The following is a 13,376-nucleotide window of genomic DNA, read 5'->3' on the forward strand; positions in this document are numbered from 1 at the left end:
AGCCCCTCTGCTGTGAATTGCAGTCCGCAGCCGCCCCAGAAAATGGCGCTTTCATAGAAGCGCCATCATCTAGCGCTGTATCCAAATCTTCCAGCAGCCCTGAAGCCGGGTGGCTTGCTGGGTAATAATGAGTTAATACTAGCTTTGTTTTACTAGCTAGTATTAAGCCAGAGAGTCTTAATGTCAGGCAAGTTTGACCCAGCCATTAAGAATCTCCAATAAAGGGTTAAAAAAAAGACACCACACAGAGAAAAAAACACTTTAATAGAAATAAATACATAGACACACTTAGAGACTCCATGTTTATTACTCCCTGTCACTCCTCCACGATCCTGGTCTTCTGTCTTCTTTCTCCTTCAACCATGCAGCTCTGCTACATCAGACAGCACTGCATTGGAGGAAGATGCTGCTGCTCCCGTGCAGTCTAATCACTCAGTGAGTGAGCAGAGGCTGCTGGCTGTAAGCGCTGACAGGTGGGTTACCATAGCAACGGTGCTCCGATCACGTGATTCCCAGTGCCGCTATTCACCGGCAATAGCATCTAGTCCTTGCATGTGGGCTGACTCTGTAAAGAACGCCCACATGCAGGAACGGGGAAGCCGACTATGTGCCAGAGCATCTCGCCGGTACACGGAGATGCACAAATGAGCACCGCGTACCGGAGAGATGCACTGACAGGACCTAGCATGACGTCATAGCCATGTGACCAGTCTGTAGCCAATGAGATAATAGACACGTGACTGGTCACATGGCTATTTTGACATCACGGACGGTCCTATCATCAGTGCTGGTTACCGGGAGGATGCAGCGATTATTGGAAGGAAAAGCGGCCGGAGACAGAGTGCAGGACGCGTCTCGGGGACCTGTAAGTGTAATGGCAATGTTTATTAACTGTATGTGTACATGTATAATGTGTTTTTATTTGTTTGTGTTTGCCTCCCATTGTTTTCACGTTGAACGTTCGTCGAACGAAGCCTCCGTTCGACGAACCGAACCGAACTCGAACGCTACGGGGGTGGCTCATCTCTAGCTGCTGGTGACTTATATCAAGTATTTAGGCAGATAATGTATTGATATGATATCCCAGTCTGTTACTATTCATTTTGTATTCTTATTCCCTATATACCATGGACAATGATTTTGGTGCCCATGGTGGTGGTTTCAAAATGTGCTTCTGTCATTCTTGGGAGCACATGCTAGTATGCTACTTAATAAAGGGCCCAACATTTATTTTATTCACCCTTTATGCACAATTCTTTTGTTCCTATTTATGTAGGATAAGTAGTATTGTAGTTAAAAAAAAATGCAATGCCCAATGGTGCCATATACAGTGGAACCTCGGTTTACGAGTAACTTGGTGTGCGAGCATTTCGCTATATGAGCAAAGCTTGCTGCAAATTTGTAACTCGCTTAGATGTATGAGCAAATACTCACCGCACACACTTCCGGTACCGTACTTTCACCGCGCTCTGGCTTCTTGTGGTCCACAGGAACATTGATCTGGCAACAATCGCAGCCGGTGCAGGGGCTGCTGCTGTCTGTGCTTCATGTCTGCCGGCACTGAGCTCTCTCTGTACACCTCCCAAAGGCAGCGCGCTGACCAATTAGAGGCAAGCGGCCCATGCGTATGATGTCAGCACGCTGGTCAATCAGAAGCAAGCGGCTCATGCATATGACGTCAGCTGCTGAAACACTGATAACAGCAGCCCCAGCATCGGCCGCGATCGTTACCAGGTAGGTCCACATGCCTGTGGACTGCAAGAACCAGGGAAGAGGCCGCCGAAGGAACGGACGATAGGTGAGAAGGACGATAGGTGAGAATAGTGTGGGTGTGTGGAATGGCACAATAGGGAAGTTGTGGAATGAATTGTCTGAGTTTCAATTGTTTTCTATGGGAAAAGTTGCCTTGCTATACGAGTAACTTGGATTGCGAGCACACTCACAGAACGAATTAAGGTCATAATCCAAGGTTCCACTGTAATTCCATTTTTGATTCACCACTTGACTATTGTCGAAGGACTATATACATCACAGCAGTACTCTTTTAACTTTTCACCTCCCTCCCAAAAAAAACCCAATGAAAGTTAATAATTTATAGGTAAACTAAAATGGTTCTCTAAAAAAATGACTATTTCTGCAAACAGCAAGCGTACAGAAAACTATAAACATTCTGGAATGTGACCGTGTAAAAATGTGCTCAGTGACGATTGTGAGTAACCCTCTGCTTAATACTGTAAATCTCCCTTTATTTGTTTCTATTTAATATTTTACCATTTTATGGCTTTTTTAACAGTTGCCTTCCTTAAAATTAATAGAAGCCCTAATGTTTTACATCTAGATCACACAAAGAACTTGTGGACAGCTCCGCTTCAGTCTAAAGGCCGCTTTACAAGCTGCGATCTCGCTAGAGAGATCGCTAGCGTGCGTACCCGCTCCCATCGTTTGTGCGTCACGTGCAAATCGCTGCCCGTGGCGCACAAAATTGCGCGGACCCATCACACTATTTACCTGCCTAGTGACGTCGCTGTGACCGGCCAACCGCCTCCTTTCTAAGGGGGCGGTTTGTTCGGCGTAATAGCAACGTCACTAAGCGGCCCCCCAATCGAAGCGGAGGGGCGGAGATGAGCGGGCCGAACATCCCTCCCACCTCCTTCCTTCCTCATTGCCGGCGGCCACAGGTAAGGTGAGGCTCCTCGCTCCTGCAGTGTCACACATAGCGACGTGTGCTGCTGCAGGAACGACGATACCTGCAGCAGCAACGATAATTGGGATTAGGGAAGCATGTCAACGATTAGCGATTTTGAACGTGTTTGCAACGATTTTCGATCGCAGGTTGGTTTCACACGCAACGACATCGCTAACGCGGCCGGATGTGCGTCACAAATTCCGTGACCCCCAACGACATCGCTTTAGTGATGTCGCAGCGTGTAAAGCGGCCTTAAGGCTGTGTTCACAAGTTGTTGTGTTTTTTTGTGCTTATTTGTTTTTGCAAGTTTTTTTTTTTTCTTCATGAGTTTTGTGCAAATTAAATGCTGCTTTTTACTGTACCAGCAAAAGCAATGAGATTCTAGAAATGTCATGCACACGCACACACACACTTGATTTTTTTTTTTGAGTAATGTGGGCAATAGTTTTTAAAACAGTGTAAAATATGGATAACACTAGGAAGATTTGTCCATACCTTTAGACTGTCAGTTATTGTGGAGGCTACAGCTCTCTTATTATGGAAGCTATCTTGGTGTGCCTGATAAGTCATGTAAACTGTGTTAGGCTATGTGCACACTAGAAAGTGACTATTTCTTAAGAAAAAAACCGGACCCTCTTAAAGAATTCTGCACCCGCGGTAAAAAAACGCACCAAAATCGTAACGAAATCCGCATGCGGTTTTACCGCGGTTTGCTGCGGATTTGCCGTGGATTTACTGCGGATTTTCCACAAGTTGGTACCTGCGGATTTTTACCATTATCTATGGCAAAAACCGCAGGTACCTGCGGAAAAGATGTTACATGCTCATTAATTCCGCAGCGGAAAATCCATGGGTATAAAAAAACGCAGTGTGCGCACAGCATTTTTTAAATCCCATAGGATTTGCTGGGGAATGACTGCAGCAATGTTAGACACATTTTCTGCAGCAATTCCGCGGCAAATCCGCGGCAAAATCCGCAGTAAATCTGCAGCGTGCGCACAGGACCTTAGGCCGGAGTCACATTTGCAAGGGACTCTCACAAGTCTCGCATCGCATCACATGGTGGGGTTATTAACAGCCCACCATGCCAATAAGCCCTAGATTAGTGAGCATGAGGAAGAGAGTGAAAGTAAACAAACACAAACACAGAAAAAAATCCTTTATTTGGAATAAAATACGAAAAACACCCTCTTTCACCACTTTATTAACCCCCAAACACCCCTGCAATTCCAACGTAATCCACACGAGATTCCATGGCGATTCAGCCTTGCTACATCTGAATCTCACAGCAAGCAGGCATACTAAAAGACCGCCCTCTGTGAGTGAAGACAGACAATGACTGAGCCGCGATTAGCGATGAAGTTACTCAGGTAATTTGCGGTCACAGCTGGAGGTTCCCACAGTCCTCCACCTGTAACAGCAAGTAACTTGACCTCAGGTGACCTCAGTAAAGTCAGTGACTTCACCTCAGGCGAAGAGATGTAGATGTGGTGCTGAAAATTTTGCCCTATATTCCTGCACCCAATCTATATCTCCTAAGAAAAAAAGGTGTTTTTTTTTACGCATTTGATTGCTGCAGGTTTTTGCTGCAATTTTTGCCTCGGTATTCTGCCAGGAGGTGCACACTTGGGGCTGAAATCGTCTGCACCAGATTTCAGCACCAAATTTGCACCTCCTAGCAGAAAAAAAAGGGTTTTTTGCATTTTAGTGCCAAGGGGTGCAAATTTGATGATGACATTTTTACACCATAATCCTGCACCCAATCTACATCTGGCAAAAAAATCCAAATTTTTTGTATGCATTTTTTGCCACGGTTTTTGCTGCGAGTTTTTGCTGCTGTATTGATGTAGCTTTCTGCCAGGTGTAAATTGGGTGCATAAATATAGTTTGAAAATTTCAGCACTAAATCTGCAACGTGGTTTTCGGCCAGAAAATGCAGGTGAGTTCACTGACTTTACTGAGGTCAGGTTACATGGTGTCACAGGTGGAGGACCGTGGGAACTTCCAGCTGTGACTGCAAATCACCTGAGTAACATCACCGCTGATCGCTGCTACTCATTCATTCTCTGCAGTCACAGTGGGCAATCAAGCTCTATGGCCACTTGCTGTGACTTGGATGTAGCAGAGGTGAATCATTGTGGGACCTCGTATGGATAACAGCAGACCTACATGGGTGTTTAGGGGGTTAATAAAGTGGTGAAAGATGGGGTGGTTTTGTATTTTATTCCAAATAAAGGATTTTTTCAATGTCTGTTTTTATTTACTTTCACTTACAGATTAGTGATGTGGGTATCATAGACGCCTGCCATCACTAATCTAGGGCTTATTAGCAGGTATGGGCTGTTATTAACCCCTGCTATTACTCCAATTGCCACCGCACCAGTACAACGGGAAGAGCCAGGTAAAGCGCCGGGCTTGTCACATCTAATGGATGTGACAATTACGGGTGGCTGGAGGCAGATATTTTAAGGCTGGATCTCCCAGCCTGAGAATACCAGCCCCCAGCTGTTGGGCTTATCTTGACTGGGTATCAAAATTGGGGGAGGACTGCACGTCGGTTTTTTAAATTATTTATTTAAATAATTTTAAAAAAAGTTTTTATTTATTTTTATACCACAATACTGATATTAGATGCTAGAGTGTACGGGCTCCTTCCAGGTAGGACATCATTTCAACACATCCCTATCACATGATAGGGGCATGTTCAAAATGCCATCTGACTTTTCCAGCCAGAATAGACATTATTTTTCTAAGTCCACGTTGGCAAGGAGTTGTTTATAATAGAAGCGGGTGTCTGGGGGTACGGTCGCAGCTGGGGGGGTTGCATGCCTGATTATGGGTCACAAGAGAAAGCATCGTGACACCCACCAACAAAGCGTGTCACGCCCACTAAAATGGAATGAGCCCGTATATTCTAGGCTCACGGTAGATGCTAGAGTATATGGGCTCCTTCAGTTACACTGCTTTCTCTGCCCACCGGCCGTCCTAATGCCTGTGATTGGTTGCAGTCAGCTGACACTCAGGGTCAGGGCGCGACTGACTGAAACCAATCACAGGCACCGGTGGGCGGGGAAAGCAGTGCATATGCATGAGCAGTAATTAGCAGCCTAGGAAGTGCATGCGAGGCCTGGGAGCAGTGTACAGCCATGCCGGAGCCTTGGAAAGTACAGCGCGCTTGCTCCCAATTCCCTATTCCTTCTACCACCTTTTTTTAATTTCTGCATTCAGATCCCCGTAGACTTATATGGGGGGCGGATTCCGGACCGGATTTGGATTTTTATAAAAATAGAACAGGGACCCTCCGGTCTCAGTTTTCTGCTAGTCCGCCCATCTCTACTAGTAACAGGTCCTCTGTAAGAACTTATTTACAGTTGTCGCGGGCGGGGAGGAGGGTGTCAGCACACCACGCTCACCCCTTCTGCTCGGGTCCGGCTGCTGCTCAGTGGTGGCTCGAGCTGTGGGCCGGATCCCGGGGTGTCTCGAGCGGCGCTCCTCGCCCGTGAGTGAAAGGGGGGTGTTTGTTGGGTGTGGGGATTGTTATAGTTCGTGACGCCACCCACGGTTGTGGTGATTGCACCACCGCTGCTCGGTGTGGGGGTCCCGGGGATGGTGATGCGGAGCAGCCAGGTGTTGTGTTGCCCCTCCGTGGGTAGGGGTTGGCAATCCCGGGGCCCAGTGAAGAGATGTGAAGTGTAGGGCCTGGAGGGCGCAGGGACACGGGGGCAGCGCTATGCCTTGCGGCACTGTGGTACTCACTCAGCCTGAGACACGGACACAGTTTGTACGGTAAACCAACGGCTGGTAGGACGGTCCCACAGACGGTTGCACCTGCACTCCCGGTAGGTGACGGTGACGTCTCTCTTCCTTGCACCTGTTTGACTGATGGTAGCGGTGGATTCCCTCCGGTTACCCGCTCCCCGACTGCAATCTGGGCCGGAGGAGCTCTACACTTTGCCCGCAGGCGCTGGCCCTGGGGAAACTGGTGCCTTGGCGGTGGCGGTGTCTCCCCGGTAATGGTCGGGCTGTTGCCTTCAATCGGGACTTTGTTGCTGGGGGATCTGCGTCCCCTTCACTGACGGATTCGGCAAATTGGGCGACTCCTAGCCTTGCCGGGGTCCAAGAGGCCCCTGCCCTGGTGCTGACTGTCTTTCGGAACACTGCTCCAGACCACCGGGCACACAGCCAACGGGGTCCTTCCAGGAACTTCCAAACGGTCCCCCTCCGGACAGTCACCGCCGTCGCTGACCTTGCTGTTCTAGCCCTACACACAGCTGGGCTCTCAGGCTTCTCCTTCTCTCTGCTCTGTCACCACTTCTTGCTTTCCTCCTTTTCCACTTTCCTTTCCTTCACTTTCACTTCTGGTTGTTTCCTCTAGCCCCTGCCTGGGCTACTCTGCTGTTCACTCCTTCATGTCCCTGAGCTTTCTGCCTGGTAACTTCCTGCCTCCAGAGTTGTGAGCTCCTTGGTGGGCGGAGCCAACCGCCTGGCCCACCCCCTGGTGTGCATCACAGACTCCTGGAGGGAGGCAACAAGGATTTCTGGTTAGCAGGTGTGCCTACCTGGAGTGTGGGGTGTAGTGGTGTTGTTATCTGTGTCCCCTGGCTTGCCCAGGGCGACACATTCCCCCTTAGCAAAATGCAGACCGTCCGCGGGCTGCCGTCCTACACCGGTTTTATTTTTCTGTAAAAAGGGGATAACAGGTTAAACATAACATAAGCATTTTCAATCAACTCTTCCCAAGACGGGAGGCACATTTTACTTTTAACGTTTCAACGGTATACGGTCACGGTTTCCGCTCTCTCCCACCCAAGTAACCTGGCCCTGATGCTGCCCCTAAAACCCAGGCAGCACCCCTTGACCCACAGTCCAGCACAAGTCACCCGAGCGGGATCTGTCCTTCCCTCCAGAGGGTAGCCACCGGTCCCTTTGGTGGCTGGGCCCTGGCCTGCTCTGCTCAGGGCCCTCCCTCCAACCTGCCTCTCCGGAGGCGGCATGCGGAAACGATAACGGTACCCAACATATTTACAAGCCACTAACGTTTGTGGTTGCCCTGCAGAGTTCACGGGCTTGTCCATGGCTAGTTCCCATGCATTTTTAAACTTTTTACGGTCCCCACGGGGACAACGGTGCCGGCTCCAGCCGGTTGCAAATCAACAACAAATCAGGTGACTTCTTCGGATCATTTTCATCATCATTGCAGAACTTTCAAACTTTTCAAACAGACAGGTGGTCCCAACGGGGACTGCTGCAGCGGACATCCGCTGTCTTTTGCGGCTCAACAGTCCATTCTCACTCGTGGGGCTCTAGTGCCACCTTCACATGGTGCACCGCTCTGGACCCCAATGGTAGCTCGCTGCAGGCGATCTTCTTCCATATACATGCGGGCATGCACATCCGCTCTACACCCCTCTCGAGCATCGATCTTCCTGCGCAGCTGCTGTTGCCGCCGCTCCCAGCCGGGAGCACTCTCTGTTTGCTCCGGTTCAGCGTGTGCGGGGGACGGACCCAGCCAGAGTCCCTCCGTGTCGGCTACGACCGGCACCTTCAGTAACGAGGGACCCCGCTGTGACATGGCCTCCTCTGCCTCCTGGCAGCTGCATCCCCGCCGTGCCTCCGGTGCATCTTTGCTGACGGCCTCAGCCTTCGGCTTCTCCCAGGGGAGTGTATCAGAATGGTCACGAGCTTCTGCTGCAGGTCGGTCCGCCGGGGCAGATTGGCAGGGTACCGCTACCGGTGGTGGTGGTAGCGGGCCTAGTGGCGGGGCAGCAGCAGCAAACACGGGTGGCGGGGGAGGTAGCAGGGCGAGCGGGTATGGACCGGGTCCCTCAGCCGCGATGACCGACCCACTAGGGGCACAGGGGCGTGGGTCACTTACCCTCCCTTCCAAGACTCCCTCCACCTCGCGTCTCCGTATGGCCGCCACCACTTCCACCATGTCGGCCTCCCACTCCTCCAGGAGGAGCTGCATGCGGACCTGCAGACGGCTGCTTAGCTGGACGGTCCGGACTTCCACCCGCGCCGCGATGCAAGGCGCGGGGACCACGGTGTTGTTGGTCGGACTCAGCATCCTTAGCAGCGGCTTCTTCCAGGAACCAGTAAATGGCCGCAGAGTCCTGGCGTCCCTGCTTCTGTAGCCGCGGCTACATGCGTCCAGCCGCCATCGCGTCCCCCCTAGCTCTTTCCGGCCCCTCCTCTCTCGGGGCGGGGTTTTGGCCTTCGCGCCTCTACTGCTCGAGAAGACGCTCGAGCGGGAACTTTTCGCGCCAAAGATGGCGACTTCTGAAATTTTTCTGCCGGATACCTCCGGCGGTAACAAGGCGCACCTCTACCAGACGGCAGAGCGGGAAGATCCTGTTCGTGACGCCAAGTTGTCGCGGGCGGGGAGGAGGGTGTCAGCACACCGCGCTCACCCCTTCTGCTCGGGTCCGGCTGCTGCTCAGTGGTGGCTCGAGCTGTGGGCCGGATCCCGGGGTGTCTCGAGCGGCGCTCCTCGCCCGTGAGTGAAAGGGGGGTGTTTGTTGGGTGTGGGGATTGTTATAGTTCATGACGCCACCCACGGTTGTGGTGATTGCACCACCGCTGCTCGGTGTGGGGGTCCCGGGGATGGTGATGCGGAGCAGCCAGGTGTTGTGTTGCCCCTCCGTGGGTAGGGGTTGGCAATCCCGGGGCCCAGTGAAGAGATGTGAAGTGTAGGGCCTGGAGGGCGCAGGGACACGGGGGCAGCGCTATGCCTTGCGGCACTGTGGTACTCACTCAGCCTGAGACACAGACACAGTTTGTACGGTAAACCAACGGCTGGTAGGACGGTCCCACAGACGGTTGCACCTGCACTCCCGGTAGGTGACGGTGACGTCTCTCTTCCTTGCACCTGTTTGACTGATGGTAGCGGTGGATTCCCTCCGGTTACCCGCTCCCCGACTGCAATCTGGGCCGGAGGAGCTCTACACTTTGCCCGCAGGCGCTGGCCCTGGGGAAACTGGTGCCTTGGCGGTGGCGGTGTCTCCCCGGTAATGGTCGGGCTGTTGCCTTCAATCGGGACTTTGTTGCTGGGGGATCTGCGTCCCCTTCACTGACGGATTCAGCAAATTGGGCGACTCCTAGCCTTGCCGGGGTCCGAGAGGCCCCTGCCCTGGTGCTGACTGTCTTTCGGAACACTGCTCCAGAGCACCGGGCACACAGCCAACGGGGTCCTTCCAGGAACTTCCAAACGGTCCCCCTCCGGACAGTCACCGCCGTCGCTGACCTTGCTGTTCTAGCACTACACACAGCTGGGCTCTCAGGCTTCTCCTTCTCTCTGCTCTGTCACCACTTCTTGCTTTCCTCCTTTTCCACTTTCCTTTCCTTCACTTTCACTTCTGGTTGTTTCCTCTAGCCCCTGCCTGGGCTACTCTGCTGTTCACTCCTTCATGTCCCTGAGCTTTCTGCCTGGTAACTTCCTGCCTCCAGAGTTGTGAGCTCCTTGGTGGGCGGAGCCAACCGCCTGGCCCACCCCCTGGTGTGCATCACAGACTCCTGGAGGGAGGCAACAAGGATTTCTGGTTAGCAGGTGTGCCTACCTGGAGTGTGGGGTGTAGTGGTGTTGTTATCTGTGTCCCCTGGCTTGCCCAGGGCGACACACAATCACGTCCAGAAATACTGTATGTGTTTTAATATGAACCTAAATGTCTTATTGTTCACTTCAGTCAAATGAAAAGAATTTTTTTTTTGTTTTTAAATGTTCTTTTACCTTGTAACATAGATATAAAAACGTGTTCAATGTTATTGTTGTAGGGTTGAGAAGTGCACATTTTTAATGATCTGCTATACTGTATTTTCTGTAGGTATAGGACAACTCCATGAGCCATCAAATGTGACAATAACATCCAGAAACCTCAGTCTCTTTCTCACGTGGCTTCCTGTGCCTGAAAATCCTTCTACTGTAACCTACGAAGTGGAGTTCACCAATTTCACTGATGACAATGATGTCAATGATTCATATAGGTACAGCTTTTTTACTACTATTTTCTCTACTGACTGCACAGTATACAATATGTTTCATAACACATTTTCAAAGTAAATGCCAACAATAAAAATGAAAGATAATGTGACACAGACGTAAAAAAAAATAGTTTTTAGCTTATGATAAAAATGCTGTTCTTGGCTTTCTCTGGTTGTCCCATGGTCAACGAACAGAATAGCGGCATGAATACATGACTATTACATTTAAAAGCAACCTGTCACATGAAAAAATGCTATTAACCTGCAGATATGTGGTTAATCTGCAGGTTATAATAGCATTCTCAAGCTGCCCGCCACCTGCAACTTAAACCCTGCTGCCAGGAGTAAATTAACTTTAATCCTCCCGGTAGGTTCCGGTTTCGGTCACGGTGGCGGTGCAGGACTGGGTTCAGTCACTATGTGTATGGAGAGCAGCTGCTATAACATGCCCCCCTGCACTGACTGACAGCCAGTCTGCATTAGAGGAAGCTGTTAAGGCCCAGTCACACTAAACAACATTGCTAGCAACATCGCTAGCAACATCGCTGCTAACGAACAACTTTTGTGACGTTGCTAGCGATGTTGCTGTGTGTGACATCCAGCAACAACCTGGCCCCTGCTGTGAGGTCGTTGGTTGTTGCTGAATGTCCTGGGCCATTTTTTAGTTGTTGCTCTCCCGCTGTGAAGCACACATCGCTGTGTGTGACAGCGAGAGAGCAACAACTAAATGTGCAGACAGCAGGAGCCGGCTTCTGCGGACGCTGGTAACCACGGTAAACATCGGGTAACCAAGAAGCCCTTACCTTGGTTACCCGATAGTTACCTTCATTACCAGCGTCCGCCGCTCTCAGCTGTCAGTGCCGGCTCCTGCTCTGTGCACATGTAGCTGCAGTACACATCGGGTAATTAACCCCATGTGTACTGTAACTAGGAGAGCAGGGAGCAGCGCTAAGCAGTGTGCGCGGCTCCCTGCTCTCTGCACATGTAGCTGCAGTACACATCGGGTAATTAACCCCATGTGTACTGTAGCTAGGAGATCAGGGAGACAGCGCTAAGCAGTGTGCGCGGCTCTCTGCTCTCTGCACATGTAGCTGCAGTACACATTGGGTAATTAACCCCATGTGTACTGTAGCTAGGAGAGCAGGGAGCCAGCGCTAAGCGGTGTGCGCTGGTAACCAAGGTAAATATCGGGTTGGTTACCCCATATTTACCTTAGTTACCAAGCGCAGCATCGCTTCCACGCGGCGCTGCTGGCTGGGGGCTGGTCACTGGTTGCTGGTGAGCTCACCAGCAACTCATATAGCCACGCTCCAGCGATCCCTGCCAGGTCAGGTTGCTGGTGGGATCGCTGGAGCGTCGCAGTGTGACATCTCACCAGCAACCTCCTAGCAACTTACCAGCGATCCCTATCAGGTTGGATCGTTGTTGGGATCGCTGGTAAGTTGTTTAGTGTGACTGGGCCTTTAGTCACGGCGAGTACAGTCACTGCTTTCCATTCACAGAGCAGTGACTGAACCTGTGCTGGCTCCACCCTGAAGACTGAAATGCTGCTGGGAGGATTAAAGTTAATTTCCTCCTGGCAGTGGGGTTCAATGTGCAGGCGGCAGGCAGGTTCAGAATGCTATTAACATGCAGATTAATCCCACATCTGCAGGTTAATAACATTTTTCCCTCTAAATGTGTAACTTCATTATACAATTTTCATGATGCCATGTATAGATGATGATTTACCAATATGGAAATACCCTTTTAGCAGAGCACCTAACTTAGACTAGGATGTGGGGAACCAGCTTATCTACCTTCTGGGTCCCAAAAAAACAAAAAGTAGCATGTAATGGGACAGATTCACAGGAGGAGGATTAGACCTATCCAGTGACTTATAATAAATGGGCTAAAAAAGAAAGAAACCAGGCTTTTGCGCAAGGGGACAAGGTATAATAACCCACCAGGCATTTGCAAAACCAATGACCTTAAAAAAAAATACATCTGAGTGCCTTTCTTTATCAGCACATTTCTTCTAATTTCAAACCCTCATTGCTTAGTAAGCAACAAACTTCTTCTTTATAATATATCACTTTCCTATGGTATAAGTGAATGCTAACCTTGGGTAATCTATAGCATGCAACTACTGCAGATGCACTTACATCAGGTAAAAAAATATCAACGTCCTTAACATCAATCATCGACCACCACTCAATCCCCCATTTCAATCACTAATCCATGTGATTTTTTTTGTCACTGAAACCTGCATCAGAGGTTCCTCATCTGCTCCCATAGGTGTGCATGACACAACAAACTCTCCAATGCTACCCCGGCAATGGGTCCTTCAACGTATGCCAACCAAAACAAGAGAAGAGGAAGTGGGCAACCACACCATTAACAACCCAGATTGTGGTGGTTGTTCTGTCCCACAACTTGGGACTTATACAGTACTGTATTGTCATTGTATTGTTCCTGTTATGTTGCTATGCAATAAGGTTTGCCTTTCAGAAGTTTTGTCCCCAATCTCTCTCTGTATTTGCTCTGATATCATGGCCACACTCCGAGATTTGCGCCTATACCCATTTACCTATGCACAAATGAATATAAACATCAAGTAGGACAAATAAGGAACTTTCTCACCTATATATGCAGGTCCAAAGGGTGAGGTCTTTCAAGTGAGTGGCTCTCCTGCATAAACCACTTTTCATGGGGGTTTGGAAAAAGTCCTGTG

General features: G+C 50.1%; 1 protein-coding gene across 1 annotated transcript in view; it reads left to right on the forward strand.

The window, feature by feature from the left end:
• IFNLR1 (interferon lambda receptor 1) overlaps positions 1 to 13,376 on the forward strand; it is a 137,774-nt gene that overhangs the window by 78,447 nt on the left and 45,951 nt on the right. Inside the window, exon 2 of the mRNA XM_075334112.1 lies at positions 10,507 to 10,666. Coding sequence (XP_075190227.1) covers positions 10,507 to 10,666 — 160 coding nt within the window. The remainder of the gene's footprint in view (positions 1 to 10,506; positions 10,667 to 13,376) is intronic.

The sequence above is a fragment of the Anomaloglossus baeobatrachus genome, chromosome 2 (genome assembly GCF_048569485.1).
Source record: "Anomaloglossus baeobatrachus isolate aAnoBae1 chromosome 2, aAnoBae1.hap1, whole genome shotgun sequence".
NCBI classification, from domain to species: domain Eukaryota; kingdom Metazoa; phylum Chordata; class Amphibia; order Anura; family Aromobatidae; genus Anomaloglossus; species Anomaloglossus baeobatrachus.